At 40.7% G+C, this 25,989-nt stretch overlaps 1 protein-coding gene across 9 annotated transcripts in view; it reads left to right on the top strand.

Moving 5' to 3' along the window:
• ABI1 (abl interactor 1) overlaps window positions 1–25,989 on the top strand; it is a 77,842-nt gene that overhangs the window by 18,727 nt on the left and 33,126 nt on the right. For all 9 annotated transcript variants that reach the window (XM_041408285.1, XM_041408286.1, XM_041408284.1 and 6 more), the window contains exon 2: window positions 4,517–4,684. In XM_041408285.1, the coding sequence (XP_041264219.1) occupies window positions 4,517–4,684 (168 nt within the window). The remainder of the gene's footprint in view (window positions 1–4,516; window positions 4,685–25,989) is intronic.

The raw sequence follows: 25,989 nt of genomic DNA, 5'->3' as shown, positions 1-25,989 counted from the left end.
CCACTTGGAAGTGTCCCCAGGTATTTCTCAGACAGGTTAAAGTACAGATGTCTAGGAGTCTCCAAGCCACTTCTAGAATGTACATCTTCACCATTCTGTAAAAGTATTTCCTATTGACTTGAAAAGTTAGGTGCTGTAGGTTGTAGTTAACATAAGCCCATAAGATAAAAATTTTGACTGGGTGGTTTGATACAGATCTCTGAGTTAAAATGGCAAGACATTAGTGAAGAAAACAGGACTTGGAAACCCCGACTGTAGTGCTTGTGTTATCAGAAAGCATACTGTAAATACCAAAGATAGATACATGATGAGATGAACAAATGAGACTACTAATGAATGTATTGATGACTTTGCATAGCTGCATTCTGTGATGCGTGATAGAGATAGTTGCCACAGGAATTCAGCTGATTGTAGTAATACTAATTTTATCTTTAATCAGCTAATGGTAGCTAGAATTCTTCCTCAAAAAGACCAAAGCATAAAACTGAACAATTTTCTTGTGTTTGCATGTGAAGCAAACCCAAATGTCCTGCAGTGTTGCATTTTAAAGGTGCATAAGCAGTGACAGCAAAGGCAAATAGAATTGAGTGTAAAGGTGTTCTTGTAGCTTGATTGCTGAGAGTGATCAAGTCCAGCAACAGAACTCCAAGCATCTGAACAGCTATTGAGCACTCAATACTTTAGAGCTCTGTTTAACTTACTGACTTACTGTTTTAGGGCAGTTCTTTGTTAGTAGTTTATCCTGGATGAGTTTTTCTGTGCTTGAATTTGCACATATTCCAACAGCTTGAAGATGAAAAATGTGGAGCAACCCATGCCACATACTAAGGAGATTTTGGTTTGTTTTTGCTAAGCCAGCCAGCTTCGGTGTGATCTGATAAGCTGCTTTCTGGCCTTTGTCAAATGGAACCAGTTGTTCTGGTGGGGAATTTATCTTACAGGGAGTTTCAAGCACAGCGAATGGAACTGAAGTTGAAAGAGGCAGAAGAGAGGTTGGACAGCAGGTGCTGAGGGTATGGACTGGTGTGTTTGCAGGGGAAAGTTTGACTTCTGAAGATGATTTTGCAGTGTGAGCTGATGAGATTTGTGGAGGGAGCCTGTACATGCTGTGTGCTGTATGAACTGGCACATGGTGGGAATTAGCTGAGAGAGAGGGAGATGAGAGGGCAGATGGCTTGAACAATGCAGATACAGTGTTGTGGGGATGTGCCTGTGTGGATGGCGTTTTGGAGAGGGGAAGGTGTGACTTGTAAAGATCAGCTGTAGAGTGATGGAGAGGTTCCTCATCATTTGACCTTGACATGTCACTGAACTGAAGACTCACTAATTAAGCTTCTAGTCTGTTTTTATTGTGTCAATTGCTTGGGTGTAGAACCAGTTTTGACTTGACAATAGTATTTATGTAAACTGTTCAAGGAAGCTTTATAATGCAAGTTGCATTTGACAAAAATACGTGGTATGCAGTGTGGAGTGCCATGCAGTTTGAACTCTCTATGTACATCATTAAATTACCTGAGAGGTTTTCTTTTTAAATTTTTTTAGTATTAAAGCTAGTTATGTGAAAGCAGTTTCAAACAGCAATTTTCTTGTAGTCACATGGCTGGTAGTGGTGAACTGGGGATACAGGTGGGAGCTTACCGGAGGGAAACTTCAAAAGCTGTGATGTTCTGTAAAGAATATCCACTTTTCTGCTGGAGGGATCAAATTTTTGTTTCTGTCAAGGACAACTGGTGAAAAAAACCAATTTCTTTGAAGCTTTTATTACTAGATTGCAAAGTAATTCTGAACCATTAGGAAAGAAGTCAGGTGACAATCTTTGTATTGTGTTGTCTCAAAATTGAGTAGTTAACTAGTGCTTATATATTACACTGAATGTAAACACGTGTGCTGTCTTCCAGTCTGCTTTCAGTTTTTGCTTAAAAAGAGATGTGAAAGTAAGAGTTGAAGAGCACTGGAACTCTCTGCTCCCTCCTGTTTCTGTCGCACAGTTCTTGGCTTCTCCCTCTACCCTCCTGCCTTTGCTGTCTGTGAAAAATTTAGCTTATATCTTGTGGATGCCAGCAGTTCACATTAAAATAATGCAAAAGACTGTAGGTCAAGTTAGTTCTAATCTAAACTATTTAATCGACAAACTGAAACTGCCTGAATTATCTGCAAGGCTTGAAAATGTTCCTAATCTAGTTCTTATAGGACATGAAATGCATTCCACATCTCAACTATGTTCATTTAATCCTGCTGCCAAAGTAGTAATTTGAGCAAATAACTAAAAAGTTTGGTGCTTAGGCAAATGAGAGCAAGACATTTAATCAATGAATCATTACAGATGAAAAGAAACTTGTTATACACTGGTTTTCTTCTTTGACAACACTCAGTAATGGAGTGCTGTGACTTTGTCACCTCTTAGTGTTTAGCCTAATAGTATTTAATTGAAACTTTGTAATAAGAAAACTTGTTAAGTGAAGGCTGCAGATCTCCACTTGAGTTTCTGTGAAGTTACACTAGTGTTGACTGCTGCTTTACTGGTTGTATCTGGTTCGGTAAACCTTTTGTTTCAGACACCGCTGATCTGCTGCCTACATTTTTACCATTTTCCGCAGTGGCAGAAATTAAAGTGTGAATTATCAGTTGATTTCTTTAGGCTGTAGTTCAGCAGGACAATGTTTTTAAAGTCACTGCTACCTGTGGTTTGAAGTTTAAAATGCTTCTTTGGAAAGCCAGCTTTCAGAAATTTGTTTCTTGAACCTTTGGTAGTTGTTTTGCAGGTTATGTTTTCTGAAGAAGCAAAGTGACTTCTACTATTTTTTTCTGACAGCTAGAAATGCCAGTGCTATTTTTAGATGAAAGGTAACTGTTTGCAAAAAATACTAAAAAATGGAGTTTTACATAGTCTGTCCGTAGTACGTGCAATAGCTGTTCTGCCTTTTGGCAGCAGATTACATTGAACCATTCTTGCTCCTTCATATTTTAGAAGGCATCTGTATATGAATTCCATTTGAAGGCTGGCATTAACCAAGTGTCAGTGTCACTAATAGGTGTCAAACGTTGCTAGGAATGTTAGTCATGAATATGAACAAAATTCCTGGATTGGGGGAACTCACTGGTGTTTAAAAAATATATAAGCAAAATGTAGCATAGCCTAACATCTTGCAGTATTTAGGTAATGATGCAACTTTTATAATGTATATGAACAGCTTGCCTTCTGGTTTTCTTCTTCAAAATAGGAGACACGACTTAAAAATGAATGAGTGTTCGGAAACTGGAAAACATAGGGCTCAGTTGAATGCTAATGGAATATCTTTGTTTCCTTGCTTTGTGCTTAACATTGTAGCTCTTGCATGCAGTGTGTGTAGAGTGTTATTCAAAGAAATCAACAATAAAAATAGAAGCCTAATTAGAAGGGGCTATTAATATGGACTTTTTCTATTGGTTGCTGAGGTCTACTGTTTGTTCCACAAATGCATAAAATTAGGAAGAAACTATCACTGAGTCATTGTGTACAGCAAACTCTTCCTTATGTGGTGCATCTTTATTGCAAGTGGAAGGAAATTCTGGATAGCTGCAGTTTGCTAGTTGGGTAACAGATGAAATACATCACCTCCACTGCCATCTCCTACGGCGTGATGCAGGCAGTACTTCAAGAGGGATTCTGTGTGTATGTTTTCATGGTAGAGGTGGTGTTGGTATCTCCCATCCTGTCAGAGGGGAGGGACTTCAGCCATGCAACTCAAGTCATGTAAACAGTTCCTGATCTTGGGCTGGAGCCATTCCCCAGGAATGAGGGACAGATTGAGGACTTCACCTTAGCAAGGTGTGATTTCAGTGGGAAAGTTACCCTTTCTCTGTATTTTTACCCTAGAGGGGAAAGCATATATTCCCTTCTGATACCAAAACAGGTGTGTCTCCTCAGTCAGTGATGAACTTTCCCAGCTGTCAAGGAAAGCTTATTAAGCTTTTGTGTGAGGAGGGATAATTTCACAAGTACTCCTGCGTGCAGGAGGCCTCTGTGCATGCCATCCTGATGCTTTACTCATCCTTCTCCTGGTCTGTGGGAGTAGTAGCCACCATAGCTGGAGGGTGGGCTTTGTACATGGCATGTGTAATAGGGGACACCCAACTGTGGGAAAATGTTTTTCTGTCATAATTAGCCTGGGCTACATGACCTCATAAGAAATGGCAAAAGGAGCATTTCAGTGGTCATGGGGATTTGGAGGCTTTTTGAGAAATGAGGGATTGGGCAGGCTTTAGAAAATCAACTCCAACAAATCATGGTAGTGTTGCTTTTTTCTACTGAATGAATTGTTTCTTGGCATCTAAATTTATTATTGTTAAATATTTTTCAAATACTTTCTCACCTCTGTATGACTGAGGTTTTTCATACAGATCAAGTACTTTGGCTACTCAGCCAGACCTTCTTGATTACAGATTCTTCCAAATACAGGTTGTATTTTTTGTTCCTGTCCTTTTTCCCCATCCTCTTCCTGGCCTAAAGCAGATGTCTTGTTGTTTTGCTTTACAGGCTCCAGACAAAAGGAAAGCATTGGAAGAGACCAAAGCCTACACAACTCAGTCTCTAGCCAGTGTTGCTTATCAGATCAATGCACTGGCCAACAATGTATTACAACTGCTGGACATTCAAGCGTCCCAGCTACGGAGGATGGAGTCCTCCATCAACCATATCTCCCAGGTAATCTCTTTTCTTTTTTAGTAGAGTGTTGGAGGAGGCATTATTGTGTCTCTTATTATTGAGTTGGATAGTTTATGTTGACTTCTTTATTGTGATAGAAAATGGTAAGGCATTTTTTTTCTAATATTTATGAAACATGCTTTGTGATTAAGGTCATGTATCAAGAATGCTGGAATTATATTTGATTTGAAGCAGGAATTAATTATTAAGATTTCAAGATCTGAAGCTGTGCTTGAGGGAGGGGTAGAGAGCAGGATTCTGTTTCTGAAGGAAATCCAGTTAGAAGTGCCATATGGGAGGTGGTATTTTATTTAACACATGCAGTGAGTTCATTTGTTTTCATAGTCTTGCAGGATATAATTTCATGTGCTGTGTGGAAGGGGAGAGGGGTTCACATGCTGCCATTACCTGCTCAAGCCAAACTCCTTCCCAGCCAAGGCAGTTGAATTAGTGAGCTGACCTGACTTGAACTGTGACTGCAGTATTATTGGAGTTCCTCCAGTGAGGACATGGAAATAGATGACAGGAAAGAATAGGTCTATCCCTCTCTGTGGCAGCCTGTATTTCCCTGGCTGAAGCTTCACCCTGGCTGCCTGCTTCTGTGGGGGGGAAGCATTGCTGCTGCTGTCTGTCTTGTACCTGATCATTGGCCTGATTGTATGCTAACTCAGCCAAAAATGTCTGCTGTGTTTAATCTGGAAGTGGCTTGCTGCATAACCAGGTGTGTGCCATCTTAGTGCCGGTGGAGGCAGGGACAGTACTCAGTTATTTCACCCTTACATTGCTTTTCCGAAATGGGCTTGAGGGAGTTGTTAAAAGCCCAGTATCCACTCTCTTGTGCTCTCACTGAAATGCCTTTGTCCTACGTCTCTTTGAGATGTTTTGTAAACAAATAGCACAGGATGCAACCTAAAACGTTCTTCAGTGCAGCCAGTGAATTAAAAACCTTAGTTGATCAACCAGCATCCTGTTGGTGGTACACCTTAGACCAAATGCGTGAAAGAAAATGCTTCTTATGGTCTCTGCTGTCTCCCTTCCCAGCCCTACTAACTCTTACTGGTTTTTTAGAGTTGTGGTTTCTAAACATCTTTGAGAAAAGGCAGCACAGTGGTTTTATCAAAAGCATGTCAGCAGGGAGAAGATTCCAGTGCATATGGAATGACCCTCCTAGTGAAAAACCTATCAAAAAGGCATGTGAGGTTAACATGTGCTGAGAACTAAACAATGCTAAAAGCTGTGTGAAGTATTTAAAAAGTACCTGCCACTGAAACAGGAAAGTAGGAGGAAATGAAATTGCTGTAGATAAGCTTTTTTTCTGTTAAGTATTCAGAGATGCTGGGATTATGACTACTTTTTAAGAAATGGCTGAAAAAAGAACTGAATCTACAGATTTTCTCAAGCATTGGATGCCCTCTTATGCTAAGCACATCTTTTCTTGAGTGTTTGAGAGCTGCAGTGTGTGTATCTGAAGCGATTATTGTTAAATTCTGATTGGCCCACTAGTGTGGCTAACCGTGGAAAAAGCTAAAATGTTTGATACTAGCATAAAAGGTGTTAACCCACTGTACTATTTCCTGCTTGGATTGAAGGCACTATGCTGAAAGCTATTGAGTCACCTGATACATGAACTGTTTGCTAAAGGCTGTGAACAATCAGTGCTTTGTAAAGCTTTTGAGGAGTGTTTAACAAGGTCACTTGCTTGTAGTTTCTGTCCTGGTTGGTCTTTCCTGAAACTAATCCTTGCTTATAAATGAACCTCTGCAGACTAATTTTGTAGAATTAAACTGGATACAGATAATGCATACATACCAGCTCAGCTATTTGCTTTGAAGTGTTTCTGCTCAAATGCTTCAGCTGCCTTTCTTAAATCGGCTGTACAATTACTGTGATACTGTTGTAAAATACTTTGGGATCTCCAGAGTGTCCTTCCCTGAGCTTGTATCCGTTGTGAATATTTTCATGTTACTAAACCATGAGGATGAACCAATTCTCAAAATGGCATTCTTTTTCATGAAAGAGGTATTGCTTAGAAATACAGAACTGAGGCATTGCCAGGTCAATTATTTGATTCTGGGTTTTGCAAAAAAGAGCAGCTGTCTGTGAAATAAAGTACAATTTTATAGTTCTTCTAAGGAGGAAAGTCCTGTGGCTCTTCTGAGCCCAGATGGTTTCTGTTTCCATACTGGTTTTCAGTTCACTATGCATGTTCTCCAGAATTACTCTAAGCTAAATCCCTGGATAGCTAAGCCTGATTAGTAGCCACTGTATTTTTCCTGGCTTTGTATCCTCTTCACTGGAAAAAGCAGTCATTGAAAGTTAGGTGTTGGACTAGTGTGTTATATTGTTAGTGGGCCTAATTTTAGAGATGGAAATTGTGCTGCTTGGTTTTACAGGAAAAAAGTTGTTTGGTTTTGGTTTCTGGTTGAGCACAAACACAGAGGCTTCACATGAGTAATTGCAGTGTGGTGAGGGAGCACTTTTCTGAGGTGGAAGCAATGGAATGGCTTTCTCATAGCAGCCAGAGCAAAAAACTGCCCAGCTGCATCTGTATTCTCTGTAGTTGCAGCTGTCTTTCAAGCTGTAATGCCTGCGTCTGGAGTAACCTGCCATGTGATTGTTTACTACACCCAGTACAGAGGGCTGTGCATAGAGCTCAGCTCTTTGGTTTAAATCCTTCATGTTGACCTGGAGCGTTGCCAAGCTGGCTTGACCTTTCCAAGCTGCTGTGATATGGCAGAGCAGAGACTTGGTCACTCTGCTGGAGAAGTTTGAAAACCATTCTGATATAAGGGATCCTACTTAGCCTGTTAGGCAAGATTTGGGGGGAGGGGAAAGATAGTAAGTGTATACTTTGCACCAACACGAGCATCAAGACTTCACTGATGACATTAATTTAACAAATGTGCTGGACACCATCCTACAAGAAGTGCCAAATGCAGGATCCAGGGAACCACAAGCCTGTCAGCCTGATCTCAGTGCCAGAGAAGATAATGGAACACTTCACCTTGTGTACTAACATGTCACACATGAAACCAGGGAATCAGGCCCAGCCAGGATGTTTTTGTGGAGGCAGGTTCTGCTTGACCAACCTGATCCCCTTAGATGATAAAGGAGACCCACTTAGTGGATGAGCAAGAAGCTCTGGATATGTCTACCTGGACATTAGTAAAGCCTTTGACACCATTTCTCACAGCATCTCCTGGAGAAACTGGCTGCTCATGGATTGGATGGGTGTGTTCTTTGCTGGGTAGAAAACTGTAGGGTTGGCCAGGCTCGGCAGTGTTGGTGAATGGAGCTCCATCCAGCGGTGTTCCCCAGGGCTTGTTATTGGGGCCGGTCCTATGTAATAGCTTTGTCCGTGATCTGGGTGAGGGGATTGAGAGCACCCTCAGTCAGTTTGCAGCCACAGCAAGTGGGGTGGAAGTGTTGGTCTGCTGGAGCTCTGGATGGGGATCTGGACAGGCTGGATGGAACGGAAGAGGCTGATGGGGAGAAGTATCTGGGAAGCTGCCCAGCAGAGAAGGACTGGGGATTGTTGGTCAACAGAAGCTGCACCTGACACAGCATGTGGCCAAGACCCCAGTGCTGTCCTGGCCTGTGTCAGAAATAATGTGGCCAGCAGGACTAGGGCAGTGATCATCCCTCTGTACTCAGCGCTGTTTCTTGGTTGTACTCAACTCTTCCTCTCCTCTTCTTGGAAATGAAAGTTGACTTAAAACATGTACTTTAAGACAAGTTTTTTGCTGCTTAATTTCCATAAAGTTCAAGAGAAGGAAGATGGGACAGCCAGATTTCTCAGAGGAGAGAGGTTGACAGGGGCATCCTTGTTTACTGTGTCAAAACTGAAAAATGTAACAGATCAGCGCTCATGTTTATGTCAGAGCTGCAGCACTGGGTGTAGCAACTATTCTTTTTTTTTTTCCCTCTACATAAACAGTTTTTAAATAGCTCAGTATTTAAATCCAAGCATGAAGAAAGCAATAGTCTCCTTTTAAAGAAATTATAATTTTCACCAGGAAACACTGCCTCCCTTAAACATTCAGTGTGAAGATTTCTTCTGCATTTGAACCTCTCCTCTAATGTGAGATAGGGACTATTGCAAAAAAATGAGTTCTGAAAGTATCACTCTCAGCAAAAAAAAATACACACACATCTTTTGTTACCATTTAAACTTACAAGCTTTTAGAACTAAAAAAAAAATTAAAAATTTCCCTGAATTAGTTCAGAAGAATCTTGCCTGTTACCATCCATGTCTGATTAATTGCATGTGTAATTAAAGTGCTGTATGCAAGTAGAAAGCCAAATGCCTTATGTTGCTATGGCATGGTTGTGTAGGTAAAGTCAGGGCAACAGTGCAGATAGGCAAATGTCTTATTGTAGCCTTTCTGAATCCTACAGCTGTAGCCTGTGTTCAATCACACATAGACAATCCCAAATGCTAAGGCCTTTCCAATGGATTAGCTGCCACTCAGGACTGATGTGGATTAGCTTTCAGAGAAGTCCTGCTGAACGTATTCTGGGGCTGTAAGGGGTGAGCTCCAAAGTGGTAGCAAGTTGGTGTTTGACAGGGAAGAGGAGCACAAGAACTGTTACATGCTTAACCTGTCTCTGGTGTTTGAATAGGCAAAAGGCAGTGCAGGTACTGTGGTGACTCTTTATGATTGAGTTTTTGTGGGAAAGAGCTTTCAGAGTGTATGTGTACTTTGGATTAATGTGATGCTGCATTTAGAGATCGTAGTGTATGGTCACAACACAGTTTAATTCACGTTTGAAAGCCAAGAAGGAGAAACAGGGTAGAAAATGTGACAGATCTGTTGATGAGCGTGGATGGTCATGCCTAGAAGCAAGCAATTACATGAAGTACTTTTGCTCCCATCTGTAAGTGTACTAAAGACCTTTCCAGATCCTCTTAATGGTGACTGTGCTTGCAAAGCAAGGTACTTCTATGCTGAAGGTACTTCTATGCTGAAGTTGCCTCATTAAAAAGAAGTAAATGCTTAGACCCCTGACCTTTGTCTCTGGCATGAAGAACATATGGGCTAGATGGAAGGACTGTTAATTGGAGAGATTAGCCAGAACTAGCAAATGGTTGACTGCTGCTAACAAGCAGGGTCAGTACTGGAGCCCATAGTGTTCAGAACATTCTTTGGAGACCATTCAGAACATAAAGCATATCCTCAGCAAATCTGGGACTAACTCTAAGTTAGGAAGGGTGATTCATACACTGAATGGCAGAGCTTCAGTATGCAGGGCTCTTATTGAACCAGCAAAAACCTTGGCAAACTGGGCAAGGTGCAAGGTCCTACACCCGAGGGTAGGGCCTGATGTGCATTTGTATGCACTGGGAGGTGACTGTGTGAGTAGTCATGGGTTGGAAAGGAGCTGATGTGCTGATGGGTGCTGTGCTGAGCATGAGCCAACACCACAAGCCTATCTGAATAAGTGAAGCATGTGTTGGGGCTGCCTTGGGGGGATTGTGGCTGACAGATGAAAGGCAGTAATGCAGTTTCATCGGGAGTGCTGGGTCTGGCTTGTTTTTTTTTTTTTTTTTCTTGGTCACCTCTGCATTGTTCAAGAGTGATTTAGGGAAACCAGAGACAGTCCAGCAGACAGGGATGCAGAGATGGTCAGCAGCATGGAGCATGCAGCCTGCAAGGAGAGGTTGAGGGAGTTGTGTTAGTTTGGTCTGATAAAGAAAAAGCAAAGCAGGGATGTCATAGCAGCCTAGTAGTACGTAAGTCTGTCTCTGCAGTTAGTCTTTTGCCTGATAGCGACAGTATAATGTTAAACAGCTAGCCATAAGCTGAAGTGTGGCAGATTAGTACATGGAGCTGGGAAAAGCCGTTTTATTTTGGAGTGTGATGCAGCACTGGATCTCTGCCACGAGTCTTTTTGGTATTACACTGCAGCAGCTGGATGTATCCTGAAAGCTGACTTTGTATCCTTGAAAGGCATATGATAAGTTATAGGAACTGATTGGTGGTGGAGGGCAGAAGATAATTACGAAGTCAGGGGAGAAGCTGCCATCATGTATCTACAAATGTTGTAAGCTCCACTTAATTCAAACTTTCCTTTCCACACATCCAGAAGTGTGTGGAGAGACCGAAAAGTATCAGCAGGAACTAGTGCATCATCTAATGTTGTATACATTGGAAAGATCATGTCTTCTGTCTGGTTCTCTTGGACTGCCTGTGTCTGTCAGCAGCCACAAATACTCTAAATATGGCAAGAAACTTGCACCTTTTGTTTAGATTAAGCTTGCCTTGGGTGACGTTCTCTCTCCTAATAAAGTGCTGACAGTTATCTGTGGCCTTTGCTTCACATCCTGTTCTTCCTGTTCTCTCCCTGATAGAGGCCAAGGCTCCAAGAAGTTGTGCTGTGCTTGCTCTGTTTATCTGTCTGCTTATGAAAATTGTTGTCAACTTTGTGCATATCAGCTTCTACATGATATATATATAAATTGCTCAGAAAATAGTATAATGTGTAAGAGTTGCCTTGTCAGCCATTCAGCTGAGAAATTCCCTTCATGTCCTCAAATGAATACATGTAGGATGTCTGTAATCCCTGTGTAGTTCAGCTGATGCAGTCAAAAAGAAAACCCCAGCACATTACCAACAAACAAATCAAAGCAGCCCTCCCATGATACTTAGTTATGAACACCTATAAGAGAGCCAGTCAAAAAGAAAACCCCAGCACATTACCAACAAACAAAGCAGCCCTCCCATGGTACTTAGTTATGAACACCTATGAGAGAGAAACCACAATGTCAGCCTTTCTGTGATGGGGAAGAGCAGTTGCTTTGATGAAGAAGAAATTGAACCAGAAACTTTTGTTGTACACTTTTTTTTGTTTTTCCCTGTGGAATGCAAGGTTTTGAACATAATTTTGGGGAATGAGCAAAGTTGCTTACTTTATTAGCCATTGACTGTCATGAATTCCTTCATATGCTTATTCCCATTCCACTGTCTGCTAAGAAGGGCATAATTTTCAATGTGGTTTAGACCATTAAAACCTTCTTTCTGGTCAGTGGTTATTTCGCTGTAAGCTCTAGATACCTCATTAAATACAAAATTAAGAGGCCTGATGCAGCCTCTTGTTTTCTGAACTCAAAGCCAAAAATCCAGGACTGTGAACATGACTCAAAGGCCTTTTGGACAATTTTGTGTAACGAAGGAGTCATCAGTGTTTGTGCAGTCTTTTTAATGAAAACCTCTCGTATCTGGGAGATACACCACACAGGCCAAATGCGTCACTAACCTGATATGAAGTCACAAATTGGACTTTCCAAGGAATCTTGTTTTTTTAATCAGATGCATCTGATTAGCTTGCTGCCTGAAATTGGTGGTTTACTAAGACTTGAAACAGAAGGAAAATCAGTCTTCACATATGAATAATTCCTGGTTTACATAAAATTAAAGTTTTATCTCTGTCAGTGTTTTAATTACATAAACGCAGTGTATGAGATGATGAGGACATTGTGCCTAATAAAACAGCAGGTAGCCAGCTACCAAAGCATTTACGCAGTTGTTGTACCTTTGCCATCCAGTGCAGCTATTTGGAATGTTGGTTTTTGTGGTAGTGGTGTGCTTTAGCTGACTTTTTGGGGGAATGGAGGGGAAGAACAAGTAAAAGAAGCTTACTGTGAAGAAGATGAGCAGCAACATTCATTGTACAGAATCACTGAAGCTGCCACTCAAGCACAAAACCAAATCCTGCTGGGTGCTTGTGGCTGGACTTCTTGTGCCATTCAGATAGGAATTGCTTAGTATTTTCTGCTGGCTGGTTGTAAGTGCTTAGTTAACTTTGATCTGCAGGTGGAAAACCAAGTAATGATTCACATGAGTGTTTATCAGCCAGTAATAACATTCTGCTGCTTTGACTTTATTCTCTTTATTAGCAGCCTTTTGGGATCCACTGATACATGTTGTGCATGTCTTGTAAAAGCTCCCTTACGGGTCATATATATACAGAGAACACTTTATTAGTTCATGGGAGGTCTACGAATTACTTTGAAAAAGTGTGTATGAAGTGTGACAATCTGTCCAACTATGTTAATCTTGTCATATATATACAGAGAACACTTTATTAGTTCATGGGAGGTCTGTGAATTACTTGGTAGCTGCTCTTCTAAAGCTGGGACAACTTCTGGTTTTTTTTTTGTAGTGCTTTAGCTGAGTGTATGAAGTGTGACAATCTGTCCAACTATGTTAATCTTACTAACACTTGTTGTGTGGTTCTGGAGCCTCAGTGGAAGCCCTTCCCTTCCCTGGCATCATCTGTGCATCACTGGGGCAGTCACAGACCACAAAGGGAAGTTTCCCTTTGCTGTACCGGAAAAAAATGTGAAATGGTGTTGGGTGATATAATTTATGGCTAAAGACCTAAATAGGTTACCCTGAACATTGTTTATTCGGGACAGCTTATTTTGCTGGAGAATATTGTTAATTCTTCCCTGACCCTGCTGTTGGTGCCACCACGGAGGGGGCATTGTAGCCATAGTGGAAATAAAACTGTAAATTTGTTTGTTTAAAAGCTGTCCTCTATATAGGGTTTTTATTTTTTGACAAAGCACAGAATGTGTGTTGAACAAGCGCATTTTGAGTGACAATTAGCTAAGGCCATCATTTGCTCTTTCAGTCATTCCCGTTTGGAATGTTTATTATGCATGTAGAAGTCAAAAAAGCATGAAAGTATGTGTGCCTCTTTCTCAATTCTAAAATACAGATTACTAAAGCTTTCATTTTTCTCTCTAATATTAAATTCCACTTCCAGCAAATAATTTTGGCTAATATTGTACCTAATTCTATCTTATGGGCATAAAAATGTAACATGTGACCAAAGAATTGTATATTGACTGTGATGGTTTTGTGTGTTGTTTGCTTCCTCTTTGAGAATCTGCTGAGTAGCTGTGACTTCTTAAAGAATGTATCCTTGTACGAGTGCTAATGTTTAATGTAGTTTCACCTGTTCATGCCTAAAAGCATTTGCTTCTTCCCCTCACATGTTGTCCTATGTTGATTATTTACAATGGATCCAATGGTACAATTCAGCATGGTTTCACCCCAGGACTGAAGGAAGCATGGCTTGCAATTTCTTTAACTGGCTTCTCTGTCCTTGCTTGTAAGAGAAAAATAATAATCAACAATCAATCAAATAATAATCATGCTATCTCAAATTCCTCTGTGGCAAGACCAGGAGCAGCAAGGGTATGATTAAAAGCTATTAGGCTTCTAAATATAAAGTAAGAAGAAGTAGGATGGTGACCTTAGAGTTGAGAGGGGTCATGATGGAAATAATAAAACATATAATTGCTTCAGGAAAAGTCAGTTGGGCCATCATTTGAAAATATAAAAACAAGGCAATTGAATAATGACTGAAGGGCTTGATTTGAATGTAGGAATTTCTGCTTGCATGTTGAACTCAGTGTCTTAGAGGATTATTTTTTTCATTTTAAGTTATTATTTTTGAACTGTGTTCAAAACTAGGCTTTATAAGGTTGCAAGATAAGCCTTCAAACCACAAATCAACCTTTATCAGACTGGAAAGAAGATAAGCGTCGTCTTTGGGAAGCTGATCCTTCTATGTCCATTTATAGGATTTTCTTACGTGTGTTGTTAAGTCAAGTATTGAGCAAGATGCAGTAATGGCCAGATGTAGTACAGGACTAGAAAAGATGAGTTCTACTGCGGAAAAGGCTTGTCACCTAAGCTAGGCTGAAAAAGGTGCTAACTAAACTTTCTGAGCAAGGTGGATATTTTTTGCTGTTTAATAGCTCTTATGTAGGGTATGATGAGCTAATAAGATGTGTGCTGTTGTGGACTAGCAATTTGTGTATTCCTCTAAATAGTTATTGAATTTCTTACAGTTAAAACTTAGATTAAAAATAAGAAAGAAACTTAACTTGAAATTATGCAGTTGACCTGCACATGTGTCTAGGTAGATTATGGCTTCTGAGAGTGGAAGAATGGTAGAAATATGTAGAAATAGTATCCTTCAGTACTACATCTCATGGCACTTTTTGCCTGCTGTGGTGATGAGTGAGATGTTGAGGTAATTGAGGACAATCTCCAGTTGTGAAATGGAGGAACCTCCAAATCATAACAGAAATGTTGTAACCTCATGTAATTGAGTCATTAAGGTACAGAGAGAAGTCCAGTCAAAAGGCCTGGAACAAATTAGCCATTCTCAGCTATCTAATCTCTTACCTGTGTCTGTATTTTGATTTAGTTTCCTCATGCGTTCCAAATCTCATGTTAAGAGCCAGCACTGATAGGGTTATATCACCTATAAGCAGATTGGAGCAAGATTTATTTTATTTGTTCTACTCTTCACAATGAGGATGGCCATCACACCACTTCCATATTCCTGGTTTAGCCTCATCCTAAACTGATGTGTAATTAAGCATATCTGGTTTTGTGTTATGGATGGTATTCAGACCTGTAGATATGTCTGCTAGTGCCTTACTTTGATGGTAGCGTGACAGCTGGTCTCAGAAGGGCTGCATCTATTACAGTTTCAAAGCACTTGTGATGTAGTGGTTGTGTTTGATGGTACTCTGGAATCTGAATGCTAAAACTGGAGGAGAGAATTTCTGGGGGTGTTCATGGTACTTCGGTTAAAATAACAAGTTTTTGCCTTTTCTGAGCTCAGGCTGTGGCACATGAATAAATAACAAAAAGCTCAGGAAACGGGGGATGGTTTCCATAAGCCCTCCCTGAGCAAAACTCAAGTTCAATCACTGGGGATTTTGCTGCTTTAAGCAGCAAATTCCTCCTGCACTGCAGTGTGCCCCTGGGCTGGCAGCAAGAATATCGAGCTTCAGTCCCAGTTAGCTTGCTTTATACTTCTAGACCTCCAGACGTGGGAGCAAAAGGAGAGTGAGGGGACCACAACAAGTTACTGGCATCTTATTTTCAGCTCAATAACTTTAACACTGTATTTCCTCAAGCTGCATTAATGTGGCAATGCAAAAATTTCTTCAGAGGTGCTTCCTACTAGAGTTGGCTTAAGTACTTGGACTAAATATATCTGACATTAAAAAAAATATTTGGAAAAGTTTTGAAATACTCATTTTCATGTGAAATATTTGCCTAGAATATGTTTCAGAGAATGCTTCTGCCTGGTCATTATTGGACAATGGCAGGTAACCTACTTTGAGAATATTGAAAAGCATCGTCTAATCAGTAGAAACTGATTTAAGAAAATGTGGAATGAATTTTTCCAAATGCATTTTTAGAAAGCAGAGGTTCTGCAAACAATTATGTGACTTGAGCAAACATCCTGAGAAAGCAGATTGTGAGCAGTCTGCAGATCTTGGATAATTTTCCTGTGTACTTTAACCCTCCTTCCCATTTGCCGAGATTCCTTAGTTGTGGTAGCTCTTAAAACAAATGTGTAGTTGTTGTTTATATTAGCTGTATACTTCTGGGAGTAAACACACTCTGCATTGCTGAATGGATATACACAGTTTAAATCCAAAAAGTACATTGACCTCCCCAGAGTCTACCAAAGCAGTGGGGGGAGGTAGACCACAGAAGTTTGCTCAGCTGTCTTTAGGTACCCCATTAAATAGTGTTGTGATGTCCCCCTTCATCTCTTGGGGAAGTCAGCAGCACCTCCCTCTCTAATTGAGGTAGCAGTCTATCAATCCCCACCACTCTCCTGTGTGCTCAGGTTTCCTGCAGGCATTCAGTGACTCTTCAGTGGGTGTTTAGCTGTCCAGCACTGCGCAGGTCAGTGTCCAGTTGTGCAGATGTCTGTGGTGGTTGTTACTGTGGTGTGGAAGAGCTGCCTTTTGAAACTCTCTGGTGCCATTTTTAGAGGTTTATAACTCACCATGGTGTTTGGAGCATCCTTTCCAGGGCACCCCTCTGCCATCTTCAGTTAGCTGTAAACATTTCAGTGGTCGATATTTGTGTAGCGTATGTATAACATCTGCCTAAAGTGACAGCAGGAGATGGCCAGTCTTTTTTTTTCCTGCCATTCTCTTGTGACAGTGTTTTGTTCTCTGCTCCTTGTTCCCTGAATTGTGGGCTCAATTATCCTGGAGACAAAGTCTTGAAAATTGCAGACTTCAAGCTGCTTCTTTGACTGGCTTCATTCTCTATTTCTTCTCCAGTGGCTAATGCTCTGCTTCTCCCCAAGTGTTTGCAATCATGTTTAATCAATATGCTAATAACTGCACAGTGGAAATTGCTGATTTCTGAGCACATTATCAGTCTAATGAATTGACTGTAGCAATAGTAGGATGATGCATTCAGCAGCAGGGACATAGTGGTGTGCCTGTGTCTCTGCGCCTACACACAAGACTTCTCTTCAAGACTTGCACTGTGTCTTAACCTGCCATCAGGCTGCAGTGTTTTTGTCCAGGTGCTCTTGCACAGGACGAAGTCAAGAGCTCAGTTTTGGGCGTGTGCATGTACAAGCCTGAGGTGTGATCCTGGTGGAGGGGCTGAGTGATGGCACGGCTTCCTCTTGGGCCAAGCTCCCTCTGCCAGTAGGCCCTGCCTTAGTTAGAAGAAGTTTAGGGTGGATAAGGTTGTGGCTCATGTGCACTTACAGTATGGGGTAAGTGCTGCTGGGACTTCTGAGGCCATCTGGATGTTCCCAAGAGATGGAACTGCAGTATTTCATATCAGTTGTGGGCAAGAGTTGGGAGGCTAAGGGAAGTCCATTTACAGAAACCATGTGCAACTTCCTGTTTGAGTTGTGTGTGAATATAAAAAATAGAGCAGCTTTAGCAATTCCATCTCTGCCTTGGCCCTTCCTTCCCACCCTGTTAGACTTGTAAACGTCATACGTGCTTGTGATTTGCTTGTCTGTCTTCTGCTTTTACTTAATATATCCCAAATTGCAAGAAGTCTGTATGACTCAGTCCAAAATAGTAGCACAGTCCTAGGAAACATGTGAGGGAATTTTTGTCAACACTCTTTTTTTGCCTGAGTCTCTTAAGTTGGAGCTGATGGAAGATCATGATGCTTCTAATCTTATCCTGTATTGACATACCTTCTTGCTGAAGGGGGTTTGGGAAAGGACGGGCAGTGTAAGGAAATTGATCAGTTTCGTTCTATGTTTGTTTTTGAAGACAAAAGCAAGAAACTTCTCAGATCCGCATTGTTTTGGTATTCAAGGGACATGGAAGAGCTCTTTGCTACAACAATATGCAGAAGATAGTAGTATGAGTAGTAAGTGAACTGTAAAGTAGAATATGTGTACTGAAAACTTGTAGATTGGAATCTATAGTGGCTGAGGATTGTTCCTGCCACCGTATTTTACTGATGGGCAGGGAGACAAGAGGAAACAAATCCTTGTGTTGGTTATCACTCCACTGGAGTAGCACCTTGTAGTGCTGCAGCAAAGTTGTTTGCTGTACCATCTTGCCTATTTTTTATTAAAATTTTTTTTAAAAGTCCACAACTTTAGTAGTTCTCTTCTGGACAAAGTGGAATATTCAACCCTTGAACATTCAGGAAATGAGAAATAGACATTTATGTAGGGTAAGCTGTGTTTGTGGCACTAATCCAAGAGGGTTTGTGGTGTGGCCTTTAGCCACGTGATGGCTGTTGAATTAATACTCCTGAGTTACTCCTGGTGCAGAGCTGATCCAGCTGAGAACCAGCATATGTTCCTCTAGCTTGTATCACTGCCATCAGATGACATGATCAGAGGGATAGAAGGAACATTGTGCCTTGGGTGATTTGTAATGAAACTATGTCTGCAGGTAGCTAAAGGATACCCACTGTCATTCCAACATATGTAGTCCCTGTTTTATGTGTGGGGGAAACATTGTCTCTGAGAATTGTCAGCCTTAGACATCTCATAGGCCCTGAATTCATGTGGAGAAGGGGGGTGCTTGGGAGCAGTGTTTTTGTGTATGTGTTTGTGTATTTGTGTATGTGTATTTTTTGGTTGGTTTTAGGTCATTTGTTGGTTGGGATTTTCTTGTTTTAAGAAAAGTATGTGTCTGAAAATTAATCCAGACCACTTTCAAGTAAATACATGTGATAAATGAGACTAGCTTTTATGTGAGTTTTTTACTCTTTAGCATAATAATTATTTTGAAATATACAATAAATGCACTATCCTGTCCACATAACATAACCTTTATTATTGTAAAATATTTCATTTTTGCTATTAGAACTGATTAAATAATGCACTGAAGAGGTGATACATTAAGGCTAAGGCAATATTAGCTCACTTTCTCTTGGTGTGGGTTCTGTTCCATGCTCTTCCCAATTTGACTTGCCAACTTACAACTAAATGTGAAGTATTGGGCTTTGGGCTTTTTTTTATTTTTTATTTGTTGTTCAGGCATGAGCATTCTGACTCATCATTGTTACAGCTTTATCAGCCTCTTACATCAGACAAACTTTAAGAAAATTCAGACTTGTTTCTGTTGAGTTTATTTTTCATAGGCTTTTTTTAGATGGTTTCCTTTTCAGCCACCTGCAGTGCTCTTTGCAATTGCACATGTTCATCTCCTATGAAGTTGCTTTTTTTGGCACACAAAATGCTTTTCGTTTGACGTAGAGTTTTGTTCTACTCCCATGGTGGTTCTTTAGTGAGTCCAAACTACTGAAGGAGCCGTTTAATTTTTCCTTTCTGTTGTGCTTTCCTACAGTCAAAAATATATTTAGGTTTGATGTTTTGTTTAATTCTAGACAAGTGCATTGCTTCCAGTAAGGAAAAAAGGGGCTCAGCTACTTTAAGGTGCTGGAACTCTTACGTGGAGGCTTGCATAAGGATATTTCTTTTTCTTCTTTTTTCTTTTTGAATTGACTTAGTCATGCGTATCTTCAGGAATACCCAGAAAAAAAAAATTGAAGTTACTGATGTCTAATTTCACAGACTGAAATGCACTTACATATACAGCTGGAATTTTGACTTTGCATAATCAAAAGCATTTATCTGCTTTTTAGGGCTGAATACAAATGTAACGTGACTACACATCCCAAATGTTGTTCTGTCAAAAATCCGTCAGATGTACTGTTGAAACACTTCTCTTTTGAAGTGTCTTCCAATTTAAAGACTGATTTTAATCAGCAACTGGTGTTAGTTAAGCATTGAAATGTCTGTTCAGTTCACTGTGTAGAATACTAGAGGAGAGGGGGTGTATCTTGAAAGTTCTCTTATTGGAATCCTGTCTTGGTGAAGGGGAAGTGGTGGGTCAGAGGAAGGGCTGAGTAAAAGAACTGACATCCAGGAAGATGTTTGTGGCAGTGTGAAACTCAAGTGAATGGTTACCAGTTAATTTGCCGCCATGTGCTGTAGTTTTGATCTGATGCAGAGCTGGGTCTGTACTTCCTGTTGTGCAGTGCTTCTGAAGTGGTGGGGTGTGGGGTTCAGCCACAGCCTGCAAATACTGGAAACCATATCCTAGAGTGATCAGCGATTTTGTGTTAGAGCAGGGAATAACACCATGGAAGTTGTTTCTTTCTCTTCTCCTGCTTCTGACATTGGGTGCTAAAAAGCCATAGACTTTAGGAGCAAGTGGAGATAAACGCCTTGTCTCCTCTTCTCTGTGTCTTCTCCCAGAGATCTACATTTGTGATGCATTTTTTCCTATCTGTTTATTATACTCAAGCTCTTGAAGAAGGTATTGAAATAGCAATTGCATTTGAAAGAAAATGGAATTATCTAGAACACAAAAAAATGTTGTATTCCACATAAACATGTATCACAGGTCATTGTAGGGCTAGTGTTTTTTTTTAAATGAATAATGTTCATAACACCCTTCTTACTGCAGTGTACGTACATTTCGTTTGCTCAAATGGTTAAAATTTGTAAGCACAGAAGTGTTATCTGTAACTCACTTGTGTGTTTTCATTAGCAATTAAAAACATCAGTGGAAAGTGTTTAACAGAGAAATCTGGGCTCTCTGTCACTGTGTGTCACTGTGCCCAGAGCAGGCAGCTGTGGCAGTGCTGCCTCTACCTGTGCCCACCTGTAGTCTGTCTATTCCTGGTGAAGGTGCAGCATTCCAAGCCCAAGCAGCAAAGCTCCTTGCTTGGCATAGCACAGGAAGTCTGGCAGAGCCAGGAATAGAACTTCAATCTGCTGTTTTCCAGGCTCTTGCTTTTAGCCACAGACCCATCCCACCTCTTCACTCGCTGACATCCTGGCAGACAGCCGCCTCTGCGTGCGGGGCCAGCTGCTTCTGCAGCGCTGTCTGACCTCCATACTCCAGATGTTTGAAGTTCCATTTCCCCCATGCTTATGTGAACTTTAGCAGAGTGCTTCTGGCATTTCACCAATGCAGCGGAGAGGAGGGAGGGCTGTTGTCTTAACTGTTTTCTTTCCATAATAAGGGCGTCTCTAGAGCTGTTAAAAATCTCTTCCTCTGTAGGACTTAAACTCCATTTGCCTTCAGTTGCCATCTGCCAGTCTTACTTCCCACATTCCTCTCTCTGTTCCCAGAGATAGTCTGTGGACCTCCCCTCCTTATGCTCTGTGTTGACATCATCTTCCTTTCAGCTGGGGAAAGTGGGGAGCAGGGGGTGAGGGTGTAATGAGACTTCCTTGTGTCTCTCCAAAGATGTTTCTCATTCATAGACCCTAATTCTGTGAGGTGGCATTTCACAGGTGAGACCTACTGGCTTCTGTCAGGTGCCCTGTTTTATCTGATCCGCCTCTCACGTGAACATGCCTGAAATAACCATTAAGAGATAAAGTGAGAAGCTTCTTTCCTTCAGTGCTGTCTGAGGGATGAATATGTATCCTCCATAGCAGTCCTCCCATTTGCACTTGGCACCAGGAAAGAAAAACCAGGCATGAACTCAAGTCTGGCTCTTGGACGAGTGGGCTGGTTTCTTTGCTCTGATTCTTGTCCTGGAGTGTTACACTCCCAGCCCCTCTGGTCTGTCCTTGCCCCATGTCCTCTTTCTGGTTAGCTTCTCCAGCAGAATGCATGACTAGATTTGCCAATAGGGTACTCTAAAAAGCAAAAAAGCATCTATAGAAATAATCCTTCAACTGAACAGGCCTCTCTTTTTCCTTTTCTGTGCTGTTGTATAGGTGTATGTGCCACTCCACAGGTTGTGTTGTGGAAATTGGGATCCAATTGTGGTCCAGTTCTCAGTGAATGCTAGTCTTCCTTTTGGAAGAAAGACTAATGGTGAGGCTATCTATCTATGACTAGTAATCTTTAAACCTGTTTCTCTAGCTTCTGTTTTCAGTTTCTTGATTTTAACGATGTTTTTTTTCTTTTTTAAACACTTGTAAGCACATGTTCTGTTAGTTAGGAATCAGGTTTTTGTTAGGTATATCTTGAAATGAATACAGCTTAAACTTGCTATGAGACTATGTCCATTATTGTTTTACATTCTGTGCTTCTGAATTCTAAAAATGTATGGTCCTGAGTGAATGGGTTGTCTGTGGTATACGTGGTATACGTCACTGCCTGACCACTCACCCCCTATAGCTGTCCTGATATCCTAGAAAAAAAATCTATGTGAAGGTATAAAATATCTTCAAATGTTGCTGAACTCTGGTTTGCCTTATGTCAATGGCAGTTGCTAGGAGAATCTGAGAAAAAAAACTGCTAGTGTATATAAAGCAAGATTTAAATTCTAAATCAGGGGGCTAGCTCCACAGGACTAAACTGACACATAATCTGTGTTCAGACATAATTGAAGAAATAATGATAAACTGTCAGAATAAGGCCCACAATCAACACTTTTTAAGCCCTTCTCTCCATTGGATAATCGTACTAAAATGCATTGGTAGCATTGTGATTTTATTTTTTAATATGTATTTATGTTTTATATATAGAAATGTATTTTAAAAGTGTACCTTTACGTATGAGTTACTTCTGGAAGTGGAACTTAGTATTTCTCTCGTTATTTTTCCTTTTATCTGTCTAGTGCCGTTCCCCCTCTGCTGGCGACAAACATTTTATATGGACTGTGAAAGTTGCTGTATATATCTGTGTTTGATGGCCTTAGTTCATTGTGTCAATCTGTAAAAGCTCTTGAATGTGAGCCCTCTGTGCAGGAAAAGGAAGGTGGCATATCAGATTACATGGGATATGGCTTATCTGGCTCCTCTAGCCTTTTACCTTAAGAGGCCTGGATTTACCAGGACTTCAGGAGATGAAGCTTTGTGGAGAGCCTGTCATACTTGCTGTATGCTGAAGAGAATGTGTGAGAAACTTCTATCTATAAGCCTACCAAAAACATTGCTGGGTTTCCAGCTCTGGAAATGCAACTCTTAAATCTATTTCAGTTGCCTCCTACATTGCCAGTGCAGCATACAAAGCAAACACACAAGGTGAAACTCAGATGTCCAAGTGCTTCAGAGTGATAGGAAACCTTAATTTCATGGTGCAGGTTGAAAAGGCACGACAGAACATTCTGAGGATTCTCAGATGAATTTACATGGTGGAGTTCAGGCAGCTATTAGCTTTAGTGAAAGTTGGATTGAAGGAGAGTTTGTGAAGTAAAAAGGTCTTGAAATCCTAATATTCTTGAAGGAATTTGGGGAACTGGAAAAAGCATCTCCTTTTTTCTTTTCCTTTAGTAACTGTTGCTTGTTGATAGCACTGGGTTTCTTCTGTGGATTTGACTGATAAATTGATAATTAGACAGTGCTTTAGCAGACTTGATTCTGGTTACTGTCCAAGAGGCTGTTAAAAATGTCTTGAAATCGTCTCTTGAAGAGGAAATGGTAAGAAAGGCCACTCCCCTTTTTATTATGAAAGTGAAAGATAACCAATATAAAGCTTTTAGTACGGTGCCTTCATATGAAATTTGTGCAAAGCTAACTAGGGACTTGAATTTCACACAACTGATAGCTAACTGGGCATGATAGAAGATTTCATCAGTCTTCTACCTTAAGAGACAGGATTGACTCAACCAGTTCCTGATAACAGATCAGTACTTCAGTTAAAGTTTCTTTCAGTTTTTTATATGCTTCTCAGTTGTTGGTTAACTAAACCAGGTGTCTGTGCTGAAGAATTGGGAAGAGGCAAATACTCACCAAACTGGCCAGTTTTGGTCTCTGAGTTGGTGTGGTCACAGCTGGGGTATTCAAACAGTTTCTAGTCAATGGAATTGAGGGTTACAGTTCCCAATGCCAGTACAGCCCCATACTCTGGGGGAGGTCCCCATGGAATAAATGTGTGTGCACAGTGATGAACAAGGGTGGCCGATGCCAGCTGCACCCACGCTCTGCTCTCCGTGTCTCCCATGAGGCCAGGCCTGCTTGGTGCTTGGACTCTCCTGGACAAGAGAGGGAATTAACTTTTATTTATGTAGGTAAACTTCTTGAGTTTCTTGAACAGTATCTTGGTGGAGATCAGACAATATGTAAGCAATAGTTTCAAGTCAAATACTTGAGTTACTAGCACTTTCATAAAGAGTTAGTGAAATATGTAATTTGTAACATTGTGTAGGTAGCTGATTGTACATGAGGTCATAAAACCCCAGACTACTCACTTGAGTTTATTCATGCCTGATGTGCCTTGAGCCCATAATTGTTCTGCTCTGTAGAATATTTATTTGCAGTTTAAATATGTTTAAGTTTCCCTGTGTTGAATTTTCTTTACAAAATAACAGCATAAAACGGTGCTTGCACTGAATAAGTCAGCTGTCTGAGCTCATTAAAGCTGGGGGTTTCATTGTTCTTTTTGTAGGTCAAACTGACTTCTTTGCAGGTGGCCTGTGCAATGTGCGTTGTCCAGGTCTCTTCAGCGCCTTTACTCAACCATAACTCATTTATTTAAAAGGTCTTACTAAAGATGCTTTCTTTCTGGAAGTAGCAGTGGAATACATTTGTATTTCTAAAACAGAGCAAGTTCATGTTCTTAGTCTCACCAGTTTATTTTCATTTCAGGGAAGCCTGTTGTATAAACTGTATAGGAAGACAATGAAATCTGTATTTTTGGAGTATGACAGTAAGAGTTAATGTTAAAGCTGGGTTTAGGAACAGATTGCAAAGAGTGAGGGTTTGGGTTGTTTTATGTATTAAGGGGTGCTGAAAACACCTTAGCATTTGTTTCTTAAGTTGTTTCCTTTGGTTAATACACTTCATAGTCTGGGTGTGTGAACTTGTAGAAAATATTTGTGTTATAAAGTTTTTAACTATATGTATTTTAGTGCTATGTATGACCAATCACATCTGAAGCTGTGACTGATTTTTTTGTGGGCACTAGAATGGATAAAGCTGGGTTTAGGAACAGATTGCAAAGAGTGAGGGTTTGGGTTGTTTTATGTATTAAGGGGTGCTGAAAACACCTTAGCATTTGTTTCTTAAGTTGTTTCCTTTGGTTAATACACTTCACAGTCTGGGTGTGTGAACTTGTAGAAAATATTTGTGTTATAAAGTTTTTAACTATATGTATTTTAGTGCTATGTATGACCAATCACATCTGAAGCTGTGACCGATTTTTTTGTGGGCAGTAGAATGGATGCCTTTCATATTGAAACGTAAAGAGGTAAGCTTGGAATCCAGACAGTTGTACCAGAGGTCTAGGAAGGAAACAAAACTTTCTCTGCACTGCTCACTGCCCCATGCATTGCATAGGTCTGTTTACAAAGTTCAGCCTGAAACCTGTGCCTTTGCCCAATATTTTGTATCACATCAGCCACAGTTCCTGCTGAAAGAAGATACTGTATTTGATGGATTGCTGTGATATGATATGTCAAATGTAGTGTTCCAGTTGGCTTGTCTTTGACTAGAGGTCTTGGAGGTTTTTTTCCTTACGCATTTCTTTTATCTTATACTGCCAGCAATGTCCTTTGGTTAAGAGAATCTCACTGTTCAGGTATAGAATGGATGAAATACTGTTTTCTCCATTAACTTGGAATTCATTGATGCAGTGTTAGCATACAGTCACTTAAAGTTAGAAGGGACCAATAAGGATCACTGAGTCCAATTCCCTAAAGCTCAGCCATATGACTTAGTGTCATCTAGGTGCTCCTTGAGCTCTGACAGGCTTGAGACCCTGACCACTTCCGTGGAAAGCCTGTTCCAGTGACCAACCACCCTCTCAGTGAAGAATATTTTCCTAATGTCCAGTCTGAAATTCCCCTGACGTGGCTTCATTCCATTTCCTTGTATCCTATTGCTACTCACCAGAGCAGATGAGCACCTTCCCTTGAGGCACTGTCCCCCTTGAGGAAGTTGTCAGCTGTGATGAGAGCACCCCTCAGCCTTTACTTCTCAAGGTTGAAGAAACAAAGTGACCTCAGCCACTTGTATGGCTTTCCCTTGAGACCTTTCGCCAACTTGGTCACCCTGCTCTGGACACACTGATAGTTTGTCCTTCTTGCACTGAGCTGCTCCAAGGTGCACACAGGACTTTAGGT

This window comes from Onychostruthus taczanowskii, unplaced genomic scaffold (assembly GCF_017590055.1).
Source record: "Onychostruthus taczanowskii isolate IOZ18803 unplaced genomic scaffold, ASM1759005v1 scaffold3, whole genome shotgun sequence".
Classification (NCBI taxonomy): Eukaryota; Metazoa; Chordata; class Aves; order Passeriformes; family Passeridae; genus Onychostruthus; species Onychostruthus taczanowskii.
Note: the sequence above shows the minus strand (reverse complement) of the source record. Positions and strands in the feature narration are given on the sequence as shown.